Below are 13,783 nucleotides of genomic sequence, written 5' to 3' on the forward strand. Positions count from 1 at the left end.
TCAGTGGGTGACAGCAAGACGTAAGACACACTCTGTTCAAACAGCTGAGCATGATTCTAGCTATAAGCTTCAACAACAAGCTGTCTCAAGTTACTCCAAATATGGATAAGCACTTTGATTTATCTCACCCAAACCTGCATGAGAAGAGACTCCACCTGATCTTATCAGTCTAAGCTTCCTTCATGGTAAAGAAACAAAAAGCACTTCTTGGACACTGTTCGTCTTTTCTTAGAATAGACGCATTCATAGCCTAGCATCCACAGATCTTCGTTGCTAACTAAAAAGATCAGAGGAGCAACACAAGTGAAGCTGATTAATTCTGAGATCACATACCTTACATCACAGACAGCTGAAGCGTAGAAATCAGAATCTCACACCTTGCCCTTCAAATTGGGGGATCCAAGGGACTGAACGTAAACATAACCCCATTACTCTCTCATGTATCCTGAAATATTGATTGTGTTAGGTATAGCCACGCTACCCTGTCGGGCGAAGGTAAGAAAGGTCTTTGATACATAATACCTACTAAGATAAATAAAAAGACTAATTCTTGCTTTCGGTGGCGGGGAATTCAGCAGTTACGCTGGTTAGTATGAAACTTGTGCTCTTCAGGTCTTAGAACTCAGTGGTGAAAGACCTGTTTCCCATTTCAGGTTCTTTAGGACGGATGGCCAATCGCTTTGTCATAGCTACTGTCCCGTTCTGCTAGAACAGCGGATTTCAACACAGGCAGAGTTGCTTGTTTGCCGAATTGGGAAATAACCCCGGCGTGCGTTTCAGCAGTTCTTGTACGACCCAAGCAGAAGCTGCTGTGTAACCGCTTGTAAAGTCTCTCTGGTAAGGACTGGGTTACTTGCCAGATTTCCCTGTAGACCTTTGATCTCCTGATGTCTGTACGTCCACATAAAAGGTCCATTGTTAACCTGATGCAAGCCTTTTTGGAGCTGCTTTTTATTTTTACAGTGCTGGGAGTTACCAAAACTGGAACAAGACTATTCTGGGATTCCTAGACTGTAATATTCTAGTTCCACATTGTCCTGAAATGACGTTCTGCTAAACTTCAGCCCAATTTTAAATATAAACTGACTTTATTATTTTGGATCATCCAGAAAATGCCTGTAAGAAGCAGTCCAAAACCCAAGAAGCCATCTAAAAACTAAGAGGCCTAAAGCCAGCCGCTGTGGACAGCAGGTTTTTTTCCACACACCTAATGGTTTCAAAGCTGAATTAGAGGAAATTTTTTTCTTTCACCAACAGTGTGGAAGGAGGAGTCACTCAGGCTCCAGAACTCCTTTCAAACCAGATTTTTGTGGTAACCGTAGGTAATATCTTAAGAAGGGATCTGAAATGTTTTTGAACAGGTTGTAATCACTTGCCGTGGCAGAGAAATGGCTGTGGTGATGGGAAGAGACCATCCATTTTTACGAGAAACAAAGGAACATCATGGAAAAAAACACAGAAAAGCAAAGGCAAGACAACAGGGGGTAAGAGATGCTGACAAAGATCACAGTTGTTTGGATCCTTCTGGTTTGTAGTTCAGGGAAACCAATTATCTATGCCTTAAAAATTTCTCCATCTTTCTTAATAAACACTAACAACGTTAGTGCAATTTTTATTGTGTAATGGTGGTTTATTCTTTCCAAGCAATGTTCAGAGGCTGCTCAACGCTTCCCACACATGCAGATCCAGTGCTCAAATAGTTGTTATTTAGACTCTACTATATTCTGCAGCATAAGTCCTTTTCCCTTAGAATTACATCCCAAACATCTGAGCTCTGCCCAAGCAAAACTTCTACTTCACTCACTGCATCACAAGGCTCACTGTAAAACGCTGTCACTCTGCCCTCAGGAGTCTGGTCCTCCTGACTTCTCTTTGAGGGTGCAGAGAAGGATGTTCTGATTGTCATCAGAAACTGCAATTATAATTGCAAAGCTATGTGAATAGTAAAAACCTCAAAAAGGTCTCATCTGTCCTGCAGCAGTGAAACATCCATAGGTGGACTAAGGGGACCTAAAGCCCACGAACCAGATAAGATCGCCAATGAAATCTACGCCTCTGAAGAAACCAAGGTCAGGTAAATGCCTTAACTGGAACTAAACATCCTTTGGATTTCAGATATTGCCCTACATGTTCCCATGCCCCCATCTGCCACCAGTCTGCAGGAAAGTAACTCCAGGTTTGCTGCAAACCCAGCTTGTCTCAGAAGGCTCTGCAGCGCTGCCACAATTTCCACATGGATGCCTTCACCTCGTTATTCCTCAGGGTATAGATGAGGGGGTTCATCACTGGGGACAAGACAGTGGAGATCACACAGATGTGCTTGTCAAAGGAGAAGGTAGAAAAGGGCCGGAAGTAGATGAAGATGCAGGGTAGGAAGAAGAAGGTGACGACCATCACATGTGAGGCACAGGTAGAGAGTGCCTTCCAGCGCCCCTCGGTGAAGCGGACCCTGATTGTGACCAGGATGTAGGTGTAGGATGTGACCAGCACCAGGAAGCAAACCAGGGATATTAAGCCGCTGTTGGAAGCCATAAGCCACTCAGTGACATAGATGTCTGTGCAGGCAAGGCGAATGACAAGAGGCATGTCACAGAAGTAGTTGTCGATTGTGTTAGGGCCACAGAAGGGCAGCTGGACTGTGAGCAGCGTCTGGACAATGGAGTGGAGGAAGCCCCCTGCCCAGCAGGCAGACACCAGGACCCAGCACACCTGCCGGCTCATGATGGCTGTGTAGTGCAGGGGCTTGCAGATGGCAGTGTAGCGATCGTATGCCATCACAGTCAGGAGGAACATCTCTGATGCCCCAGTAAAGTGCAGAAAAAACAGCTGGGCTATGCAGTCTTCAAACGCAATGGTCTTCCTCTGGGAGAGCAGGTCCACCAGCATCCTGGGAGAGGTGACAGAGGTGCAGCAGATATCTATGAAGGACAAATTGCAGAGGAGAAGGTACATGGGTGAGGACAGCTTGGGGTCAGTCCAGACTGCCACAATGATGAGAAGGTTCCCCAGCAGAACCATGGCATAGGCTGGGAAGAAGAAGGTGAAGAAGAGGACTTGCAGCTCCCTTGTATCGGAAAGCCCCAGTAGGATGAATTCAGTCACCTGGGAGAAGTTTCCCAGTGCCATCACTTCAGCTCAGGCTCCCAAAGCACAGGTGTGGGGGTGAAGTCATGGGCTGACCAGGAAGAGGAGGGGATGTGGTACAGCTCCAAGGTTCATGGATGATGAGAGCAGGATGCATTTACTGCTGTTCTGCCTGCTACAGAAAGCACAGCGTCACATCATAAATCATGGCGAGCACTGTCCGCTTCTCCTGCCTTCCCACTCTCTTTTCAGGTTTCTGGCCCCTCCACGCCGAGCCTCACCCCTGAACTCACTTCAACCACTATTTCTCCGCACTGTAATTGGTGTGACAAAGTGTGTGCTCCCATTCTGTCAGGGAGGAATCACATCCTACTCTCACAGGACAAGAGCCACAAATGCTGGGAAAATGCCACACCGTCCTTTTACCTGCTGGGAGTTTAAAGTGCCACGGTGGAAAGCGAACACTTGCCATGCTCAAGCATCATGACTATGATATTTGGCTCAACCATGAGCTGTTCCATGTTCTACCCCTAAATACATTCCTCTAAATTGAAAAAAGGGCTCTCCAGTTAGCTTGTCCACTCTGAAACTAGAAATACATGCACAGAAACCGGGTCTGGGAGGTCCTCACTGGCATTCCTCTCCATCAAGCTAGCAGCTGTTCAGTAGCTTGAGTGGTCCCTTGGGCCTGCTGTTAACAGAACACACTCCCCTGAAGAAACTGTGTTTTCTAACATAGCAGAAGCTGTAAAACTCCACACAGTTTTGCTACTTCTTTGTCGCTTAGAGTACTTTTCAAGTTCTTCAGTAAACAATACACTCACTAGCTTGCAGAGGTTAAAATGGGACCAGCAGACAAATGCTCATCTTCATTTACAGTGACACCAGGAAATTCTTCAGCTGCTCATTTCTGCCTAGGAGTTTATAAGTCAGCAAGCAGGAGATTACTAGTAAGAAAGCAGTGTCTGTTTTTCCTATATACCTCTTGCCTTTTGCTAATACCTGAGCACTTTCCTCAGGTCCCGCTCTGTTCTCTACCACTTTCGGGCAGTTGTCAAAGACTGTTTTTCTTTCCCGTCAAACAGGTTTGCTTCATGTATATTTCAGAGTATATGTCTGCAAATCACAGCACTTGTTCAGAAATGATCCCACTTTTTCTTCTCTGCCTCTCCCCAGGGCTCGGTACCTTCCAGAGCTAGCAGAGCTGCGGAGAGGATGAACTGTCTGTAGCAGTCCCTGATTTTGTACTAGACAGAGACCTGCAGAACAGGCATCACAGTTTGAGCATAACATCTCTGGCTGCCTGTACAGTCAATGAAGTGGAATAAACACCTTAAAGGCATGACACGGTTCATCTTGTTTAGATCATTAGGCTCCAGTGACATGACTCATACCATAGAAGGTAGTACATCTATCCTTGAGTATAAGTGGAGAGCAAATACCTGCCCGATGCTAGATGTCTACGATGCAATCAACATTAAAGGAAAAGGATCCAAATGACCAAAACACCACAGTAGTATTTCAATTTTTCTGTATATTTTTCAACAGATTACCAAGCATTTCTCTCTGCCTTTCACATAAACAAACACAACCACATACATGTGCTTTAATATGCCATGGCTGATACGAAGAACATAAGCAAAGGAGAGGAAAAAATGGTTACTACTGTACCCAGTTACTAAATGTTGATACAACATGAACTTTCAAGTCTGAGCTCCACAGCATTTGTTGTCTGAAAACATTTTAAATCATTCACTCCAAATCTGTTTCAAGTTATTCATCCGACAGGTCAGGGCGTTGTTCCACTCTTCTTCCTCGTGCTTGTAATCACCATATCCTTGCTTTTGTTTAAGTTTCTTGTTGCATAGAAACTCATTTCGGGAGGTTTTCAAGCTATTTTTCATTTCCTGGCAGGTTACAGGCAAATTTTACTGTGAAGGGGTCAATGTCCCGTTTTCCATCTATCATTTAGACAGAAAGATCCGATGAGGCAACACCTCCGAGGCTTTCTGAACTGACATCTGTATTTCCCACATCTTCCTTCTCCCTGAAGTCATCCCATCCCAGCACAACATATAAATACTCCTGTAACATACCGGATACTAAACATAGGCAAATGATAGTTTTCTACTAGTGGAGTAGGACCCATGAGAACTGTGTCATTATCAAACTCCAAGCAGCTACCCGAGGGCCTTATTAAACAGTTTTGAAGGCTGGGTCCCTTGGTGTGCAACAGCACACCAATTTGCTCAATGACCTTCTGTGCTTGGAGTCCTGAAGGCTGATAAAGAGAGGATAAGACACCATGTACTTCTAAGCACTCAGGAGCCCTTTGTACAAAAAAAATCAATTCTCCAGTAATAAAAACATAAACGTAGGGTTGTACTGCCAATCCCCACATTGAGACCGTGTCAGGCACCAGGAAACGTTGCTTGACATCAAAGAAGCTGCAGAGCTAGGGCCGGTAGCACTGGTGGGAAACTACAGTCACCCAAGGATAGACTGGATCAATGCCTCATCAGGAGGAGATATAAAGATAAACTAATATAAATAATTTCCCAAGACAAAGGAAGGTCCGGGCAAACCAAACATATCAGCAGTGATAGGCCACTGAGAACTCTGGCTCAAGTTCAAATCAGCTTGAACTGATTGTTATGCCCATGATGTTCTGTCTTCACCTCAACCCACGTGCTTTTTTATCTCATTTTCTCATTTATCTCATTTATCTCATTTCCCCTGTCCTGTTGACGAGGGTGAGTGAGAGAAAGGCTGGGTGAGCATCCAGCAGCTAGCCAAGGTAAAACAAACACCTAGCATGAACTTTAAAAATTGGAAACTAGTCTCTGAAAGCATGCAATCTAGAGAAAGAAGAATGAGGTTACTGGTTTTTATGGCCATTTCTGCTACATCTTCAGGAGGTGAAGGTAGAAGCCTCTTCCAGTGAGGAAGAACCTGGAAATCTAGAAAGGAAATCTTGGTGACTACATACCTGGTTTTACGCCCTAACCACAGGGAAAATAAACCTTCCTCTTCTGTCAGTCATTGCTACCTCTTTCTCTTCCTATTATGTCTGGAAGTATGGATAAATTATAAAAATTCTTTGTGAGTAGTGATGTTTTACTTCTATTTTTACTACCATCACAAAATAACAAGGACATTTTGCTGTATTTCCTCTCCCCGTGTCACCAGTTACATTGAGGCAAGTGAGGGAGTTGTCAGCTATTTTAAGGACATTCTGTTCCTCTGCTTGCCTTCCCAAAATATTAGTGCCAATAGAAGCTTTTAGAAAATTCATGGCTTGACTGCAGTCAGCCAGTTTGCAGTAGAAAAGCATTGCCCAGAGTCATGGGATTCCAGGGGCATTTCTACATTTCCGCACTGGAAATGGCTGAGGAAAATGCCAACCAAACAATAAGATTCTTATTAAGAAGATGAGGAATGTTTTCCATGCTCAACTAGGAACTTGGTTGTGTTTCAGTATCGAGAAATATTTAATTCTCATATTTCTGCTGAGATACCTATCCCTTAGATAACACTAGTGTAATAGCTCCAGAGTACTGGCCAAAACATGAAATTTTATCCAGTGTCCGAATAAAACTATGAAAACTATCCAGATAATTCCACTGGGCTGTGGATCAGTCAGTGTCTATATGGCATTTAACTGTGCTTGGATTGCTGCCCTCATAGATTTTAAAGGTCACGTATGACATAAACTCAGGGTCTCGGAAAGGTGTTAGACAGCAGGGATCCTTTAAATGACATTGATCCAAGCAAGAATAGCCATAATTTTAGGTTTACAGTACAAGAGGTGGTTTCAGACCTGGGCATTAATTTGCATATCTTACATTTATTGTTACTGGACAGCTTAGATTATGGGTGTTTGAGGAACCAGGGGCAGGAAGGAGAACAAAGCAGAAGTAGATAGCACATTCACCAGAAAGTGCCAAATGCGTAAAAATGGGAACATTCAGACTCACCACTGAGGGAAGGTTTTTAGCTGTTAGCCCAGTGAGCTTTTGAATCATCGTACTGACATTGAGCTGTAATAATAGAAATTATTATTACTGGAAACTGCATTGTCAGGGGAAGGAGAGAAGATTTCCCTCCTGTTATCAGCATCAGCAAATGACCAAACTTGCACCTAGTACCAGCTTTTTAATAGCTAATTCATGGATTCAGCATATGACAATGTAGTATTCATAACAAGGCATTTACCGTAAGCAGAAAGGGGACAACAGTGGAATGATTGCTTCCAGCAGCAGGCAACAATCAATTTTGCAAACACCTTGGGCCACTATTTCCTGGCTGAATGGGGTACAGAGCAGCTGCAGGTTGTCTGACCGAAAGTTCACACTCTAGCTAATAGGATGCACTGCCTGGAAAACATTTTTAATACTTATATATTGCTCTTTATTTATTTGCTGGTATTTCAGTACGATCTGCCATCTCTCCCTGTCATGCAGAGACCTAATATAACCTCCTACTTCCCTCATGGTCCTATTTACCATTAAATGAGTCCCACCTGCCCAAAGGCTGCTGACTTTCCTCAGCAGCTTGCTCAGTTGTAGACACCTCATGTTAGCACATCAAAATATGTTAGATAAAAGCTGCCAATGCTGTGCCCTACTGACTACTTCCGATAACTTCCTTTTCCCCTACATGCCTGGAGATGACCTCCAGAATGAACCGTTCCATCACTTTCCGGGGATGGAGGTGAGGCTGACCCTATAGTTTCCCAGGTCCTCCTTCTTGCCCTTTTGAAGACTGGAGTGACTTTGGCTTCCCTCCAGCCCTTGGGCACCTCTCCTGTCCTCCACGACCTTTCAAAGATGATAGAGAGTAGCTTAGGAACAGCAACTGCCAGCTCCCTCAGCACTAATGGGTGCATCCCATCCGGGCCCATGGATTTGTGAGGATCCAATTTGCCTAGGTGATCTCTGACCCGATCCTCCTCAACCAAGGGTAAGTCCTCCTTTCTCCAGATTTTCTCTCTCACCTCTGGGGGCTGGGATGCCTGAGGTCAGCCTTAGCAGTGAAGACTGAAGCAAAGAAGGCATTCAGTAACTCTGCCTTCTCTGCATCCTGCATCACCAGGGCACCCACCTCATTCAGCAGCGGGCCCACACTTTCCCCAGTTTTTCTTTTACTGCTGATGTATTTGAAGAAGCCCTTCTTGTTATCCCTGACATCTCTTGACAGGTTTAGTTCCAAGAGGGCCTTTGCCTTCCTTGTCACATCTCTGCATACCCTGACAACATTCCTATATTCCTCCCAAGTGGCCAGTCCCTTTTTCCACATACTGTAAACATCCTTCTTCCATTTGAGTTTTTCTAGAAGCTCTTTGCTTACGCATGCAGGTCTCCTGGCTCCTTTGCTTGACTTCTTCCTCCTAGGGATGCACAGATACTGAGCTTGGAGGAAGCAGTACCCGAATATTGACCAACACTCTTGAACTCCACTACCTTCTAGAGCCCTAACCCATGGGATTCCTCCAAGTAGGTCTTTGAAGAGGCCAAAGTTAGCTCTCCTGGGTTGTAATCCTCCTTGTTACCCTGCTTCTACCACACAGGATCCTGAACTCCACCATCTTGTGGTCACTGCAGCCAAGGCAAACCCCAACCGTCACATCCTCAACCAGACCTTCTCTGTTTTTTAGTATAAGCCCCAGCAGCGCATCTTGCCTCGTTGGCTTCTCCACCACCTGTGTCAAAAAGTTATCCCTGATGCTCTGCAGGAACCTCCTGGATTGCACGCACCTCGCCGTGTTGCTTTGCCAGCAAATATCAGGGTGGTTGAAGTCCCCCATGAGAACCAGGGCCTGCGATTGCGAGGCTACTTCCAGCTGTCTGTAGAAGGCCTCATTGCCTCCCTTTTCCTGATCAGGTGGCCTGTAGCAAACACCCACAACAGTGTCACCCATATTTACCTGCCCCTTGATTTTTACCCATCAGTTCTCGACTTGTTCTTCTACCACCCCTAGGTAGGGCTTGATACATTCCAGTTGCTCCCTCACATAAAAAGCAACTCCCCCACCTCACCTTGCTGCCTGTGTTTCCTAAGAAGTATGTAGCCGTCCATGACAGCGCTCCATTCATGCGAGCTACCCCACCATGTCTCTGTGATTACAGACAGATCGTGGCCCGGCGGCTGCACACAGATCTCTAGTTCCTCCTGTTTATTCCCCACGCTGTGTGCGTTGGTGTACAGGCATTTCAAAGAGGCAATTGAGCACTCAGGTTTCCCTGGAGGGGTGCACGAGGATCGGCTGTAGCCATACCCACCCTTGAAGATTGCAACAGAACTACTCCGTATTATCTCTCTGACTGTGATAGACCTGAATAAGTTCAGTCCCAGAAAGAGCTGGCCATTGTTTTCTTGGGCCACCTTTCTTACAGTACACGAATGAACTAATCTGGAGATAATATGCATTAATGATGCATTAGCAGGGGTTTGTATACCTCACCCAGGTCCTGAACTTAGTGTGGAACACCTCATAAATACACCTATAGTGACACTGCAGTAATGAATGCGCCGCTGGTGACCCTCCTTTACTCACAAATACCCATCAATTCACCTTTGCAGCATTCGCATGCAGTGCGAATCACTATCACTATCACAGAACTATCACTAGTGTTCAATTTCTATATGAAGATAGAAGCGGCAAACGTGTAATAACCTTGTCTGTGACACCAGCAAGCCCTTTGGGGTCTGAATTCTATTTGACCTTCACAGGACACTCAGTTCTTTCTCCTGAGGTCTCTGCCCCTCCTCCTGGCTACCCCCCAAGTAGGGCAGCAGAGGAAGGGCTCTTTAGTGGCTCCATCCCCACCTCTATGCCCTTCCCTGAGTAGAGGGAGAGCACTGTGGGGAAGATCAAAGTGTGTGTGTCATGGCTATTGTTGCCTGATACGCTCAGACAAGAAGTGCTGTCATCAGCCTCCAAGTCCTCTCTCTAACACTGACAACATCCTTTTGACAGGTCTTTCTGGAAATGGCATATAACTAGGGGAAAAAAGCAAATAAGACACCAATGAAAACAAAGGCTGGAAAGTCTGTAATTGATTTTTTTCTAATTCATAAAATGGACTTCACAAAAGCCACTCACCAAAAATGCCTATTTTCAAAGGTAGGATTTGAGTCATGCCTGAATAAAGCAAAGGAACAATATCAGAAAACTTACACAGTTCATATTTGCCAGCCTCTTTGCTATTGCTCCTCTGATGACCTCCTCTGACCACCTTAGGTGCTTTCATCAGAATGCCTCAGCTGCAAGTTGCTGCTTAGATGTTGTGAAAGCAGTCCATATATCTGTCAATTCTGAAACCTCCAGTGGCTCAAAAGAACAGCCTGACTCTATCTGCGTTTCTCATTCTGCAAAAAACAACTTCCAAGAGCATCTACAAGAACAATTATCTTTCACAAGAGGGGGAAATCATAGCAGAAATATTTAAAGTAAATCACACAGCAGAAGCACTAGACTATCGGGGTAATGAGATCCCAGAGGCATATGAAGTTTTGTCAGAAACTGTCAGTGGACAAGGAGCTAAAACTCGGATAGCTCTTAGGGTGGTCTCCGGAGAGTGATGTTGGAGTGTGGTCATCTAGACTGTTCCATTGCACATGGGTTTGCTTGCTTCCTTGTTTGTTTGCCTGCTGGCTTTTTAATGCTGTCCAGATAAATAGATTTTATTTAGTATTGGACATGTATTTCCTCTGGAAGCATTTCTGGTTGAAATAAACATCACACCCAGCCATTGGCAAGATCTATATTCACTTTACCTTTGCAGTCAAACATTCTTGGAGTAAAGATGTCTCTTACACAAAACATTTATATAAATTCTGCTTTCTGTCCTAAGCTAATATTACTTATATGCATTCTTATTTTTTATTAACTTGTTCTTACCATTGCATGTTGACAGCACAAAAAAAATCACAACTGCGCTATAGCCTGTTATCCCTTAGACATCTGCTGTACAAATTTGAAACAAGAAGTAAAACAGGAAATTACTTCAAAAATTTAGACAGGTTTGTGGTCCTCACCACTTACCAGGTATTTTTACTGAGATGATGCAAAACAGAGAAGCAACTCTTTAGCCCAAGTATTAAGTTCTTATAGGAATTCTTACTGAAGTGTAGAGGAGCCTGCTGTTGTTTTCAGTGACACCTTCCATAAGCTATGGTCGAATATTTGCCCAGCAGCACCCAGAAGTAAGATCTGCAGAAAAAAAACCTGGTGTTCACCCCCAAAGTTCTAAAAAACGCCCTATTTATATATATATATATATATATAAAAAATTCTGTATATATATATAAAGTTAAAAGCCCTAGCTTGGGCTGGGAACACCTTGTAACCTTGAATTCTACTTAAGTCACGTTAAGGTGCAACAGAGGTGCAGGGGTTTAGAGGAAATGTAAGTGAAGAAATGAAAGTGCTTTGATTACTTTTGGATGGCACCAAGCAGGTCTTTTCCTTCCTCACTCAGCTGATTTGGTGGTTTTCTGCTGGCAGTGTAGGGGCTAGGGCCTCTTGTCTCATTGTGGCTCCTCAGGTGGAGACCTTGAGCTGTGGCACCCTGTGACAGCTTTGACTGGCACTGAACTGCTTTGGTCTTTCATCCTCACGTTTCTTTTCTTCCCTCCTGTAATAGTAAGCGTACTGGCTGTTCCCATGGAAAACATGCTTCGCCCTTGTGTGTGTGTGTAAACATGCTGCTCTGTTGGGCTAAGAGTTGTCCTGGATACTAGAAGAGTTCCTAACGATTCTTTTTTTTCCCATTGGCACATGGAATTGTGCCCTCAGACACCTTCTCTGGCCAATCCTTCATTTCTTACAGTCAGCAAGATGTCTTTCATAAGATCTATGATTCTGTATTAGTCTAAACATTAAAATAAAAAACCTGTATCAGAGCTGAAGGATAGAGGGGATGATTGGAAGGATGGCATCAGTGATAGGTGAAGTAGGTAGAATTATAGAATTATAGAACTGTTCAGGTTGGAAGAAACCTTTGAAGATCATCTAGTGCAAACGCCCCTGCTGCAGGCAGGGACATCTTTCACTAGATCAGGTTGCTCAAAGCCCCGTCGAACCTGACCCTAAACACTGAAGAAAGGGTTTGTTACACTGGCAGGGGAAAGGGAGAAACTTCCCCTCCTGTTACATGCATCAGCAAATGACCCAACTAGCACCTAACATCAGGTTTTTAACTGCTAACCCATGGATTCAGGATACCACAATGTGATTCTCACCAAAAGGTGTTTATCGCAAGCAGAAAGGGGCCTCATTCAGTATGGCTGTCTCCAGCAGCAGGTGACCATAGTCCTCTCTTTCCCAGCTGAATGAATTACAGAACAGATGGAGTTCATCTGAAGGTTTATACCTGAGTAATGGGATGCTCTACCTGGGCAACATATTCAATATTTTTCATAGTATTTATTTAAACACTGGTGTTTCAGTTAGTGCTCAGGAGCCCCAGGCCTGGGCCTGCACTAGTTCACAAGAGAACAGAAGGGTGATGCCTGCTTGTCACAGAGTTCACAATGTCTTTCAAATGAAAAGATGAACCTTCAGTGTCTTCCTAATTACAACAGGAGCTAACAGCAAGCTTTTCTTTGAAAGGCATTTCTTGGGGAATTGTCACAAAAGAAATTATAGTGAAAGACGCTTGATTTTCTCCGATCCACTGGAAATGTTACCACAGTTATACACCTTTCCATTTTCACTTCCCACCTTTCTACTCCACAGATTTCTCATGGCACTCTTCACCTCCTCATTTCTTAGCGTGTAGATGAGTGGGTTCAGCATGGGCGTGATGACAGCGTAAAACAGCGCCACGCTCTTGTCCTCCGACAGATTGCTGGATGGACGTATGTAGACGAACGTGCACGGCCCGAAGAACAGAATCACCACAGTGATGTGGGACCCACAGGTGGAGAGGGCCTTGTGCCACCCTTTGGATGTTTGACTTTTCAAGGAAACCAGGATGACAACGTAGGACATGACCAGGATAAAGAAACAGCTCAACGTTATCATTCCGCTGTTGGCAACAACAATGATACCTACAGCGTAGGTGTCGGTACAGGCCAGTTGTAGTAGGGGGTGGACATCACAGAAGTAGTGGTCAATTTTGTTAGGGCCACAGAAGGGGAGCTGAGTGGTTAGAAGAGTCTGCACTATGGAGTGTACAAAGCCTCCTACCCACGAGCCGATCACCATCCGGCCACACACCCGCCTGGTCATGAGGGTGGTGTAGTGGAGAGGTCTGCAGATGGCAATGTAGCGATCGTAGGCCATCACTGTGAGGATGAAGATCTCTGTGCAGCCAAAGAAATGTACCCCAAACAGCTGTGCTATGCAACCCACAAAGGAGATGGTTTTATTTTCAACAAGGGAGTCGGCAATCATTTTGGGAGCTGTGACAGAAGAGTAACAGATATCTATGAAGGACAAGTAGCAGAGGAAGAAATACATGGGAGAGTTCAGGCGTTGACTGCTAATTACAGTGATAACAATGAGCAGATTTCCTGCTACAATAATCATATAGAAGAACAGACACATCACAAAAAATATTTTCTGCACCCCTTGGTTCTCTGAGAGGCCCAGAAGAACAAATTCCTTCACGCTGCTTGCATTCTCCATGTTAATCAGTTGGGCAGCGATAGGCAATGTACAGCCTAGGCACATGGAAGAATAAAGACAAAT

General features: G+C 44.6%; 2 protein-coding genes across 2 annotated transcripts; both read right to left on the minus strand.

Moving 5' to 3' along the window:
- Positions 1–2,199: 2,199 nt before the first annotated feature.
- LOC104044453 (olfactory receptor 4E2) lies at positions 2,200–3,141 on the minus strand. Its single transcript, XM_009504280.2, has one exon. It carries the CDS (start codon positions 3,124–3,126, stop codon positions 2,200–2,202), a length of 927 nt encoding a protein of 308 aa, XP_009502575.1. The 5' UTR covers positions 3,127–3,141.
- Positions 3,142–12,730: 9,589 nt separating this feature from the next.
- Positions 12,731–13,735, minus strand: LOC104040249 (olfactory receptor 4S2). The gene has a single exon (XM_009500367.2). The coding sequence runs from the start codon at positions 13,718–13,720 to the stop codon at positions 12,731–12,733; it is 990 nt and encodes a 329-aa protein (XP_009498662.2). The 5' UTR covers positions 13,721–13,735.
- Positions 13,736–13,783: the final 48 nt, after the last annotated feature.

The sequence above is a fragment of the Phalacrocorax carbo genome, chromosome 5 (assembly GCF_963921805.1).
Source record: "Phalacrocorax carbo chromosome 5, bPhaCar2.1, whole genome shotgun sequence".
Lineage (NCBI taxonomy): Eukaryota > Metazoa > Chordata > Aves > Suliformes > Phalacrocoracidae > Phalacrocorax > Phalacrocorax carbo.

What these genes read in the sequence shown, in the direction of transcription:
- LOC104040249 (XM_009500367.2), bottom strand. Translation starts at nt 13,720, where the DNA reads ATGGAGAATGCAAGCAGCGTGAAGGAATTTGTTCTTCTGGGCCTCTCA.
- LOC104044453 (XM_009504280.2), bottom strand. Translation starts at nt 3,126, where the DNA reads ATGGCACTGGGAAACTTCTCCCAGGTGACTGAATTCATCCTACTGGGG.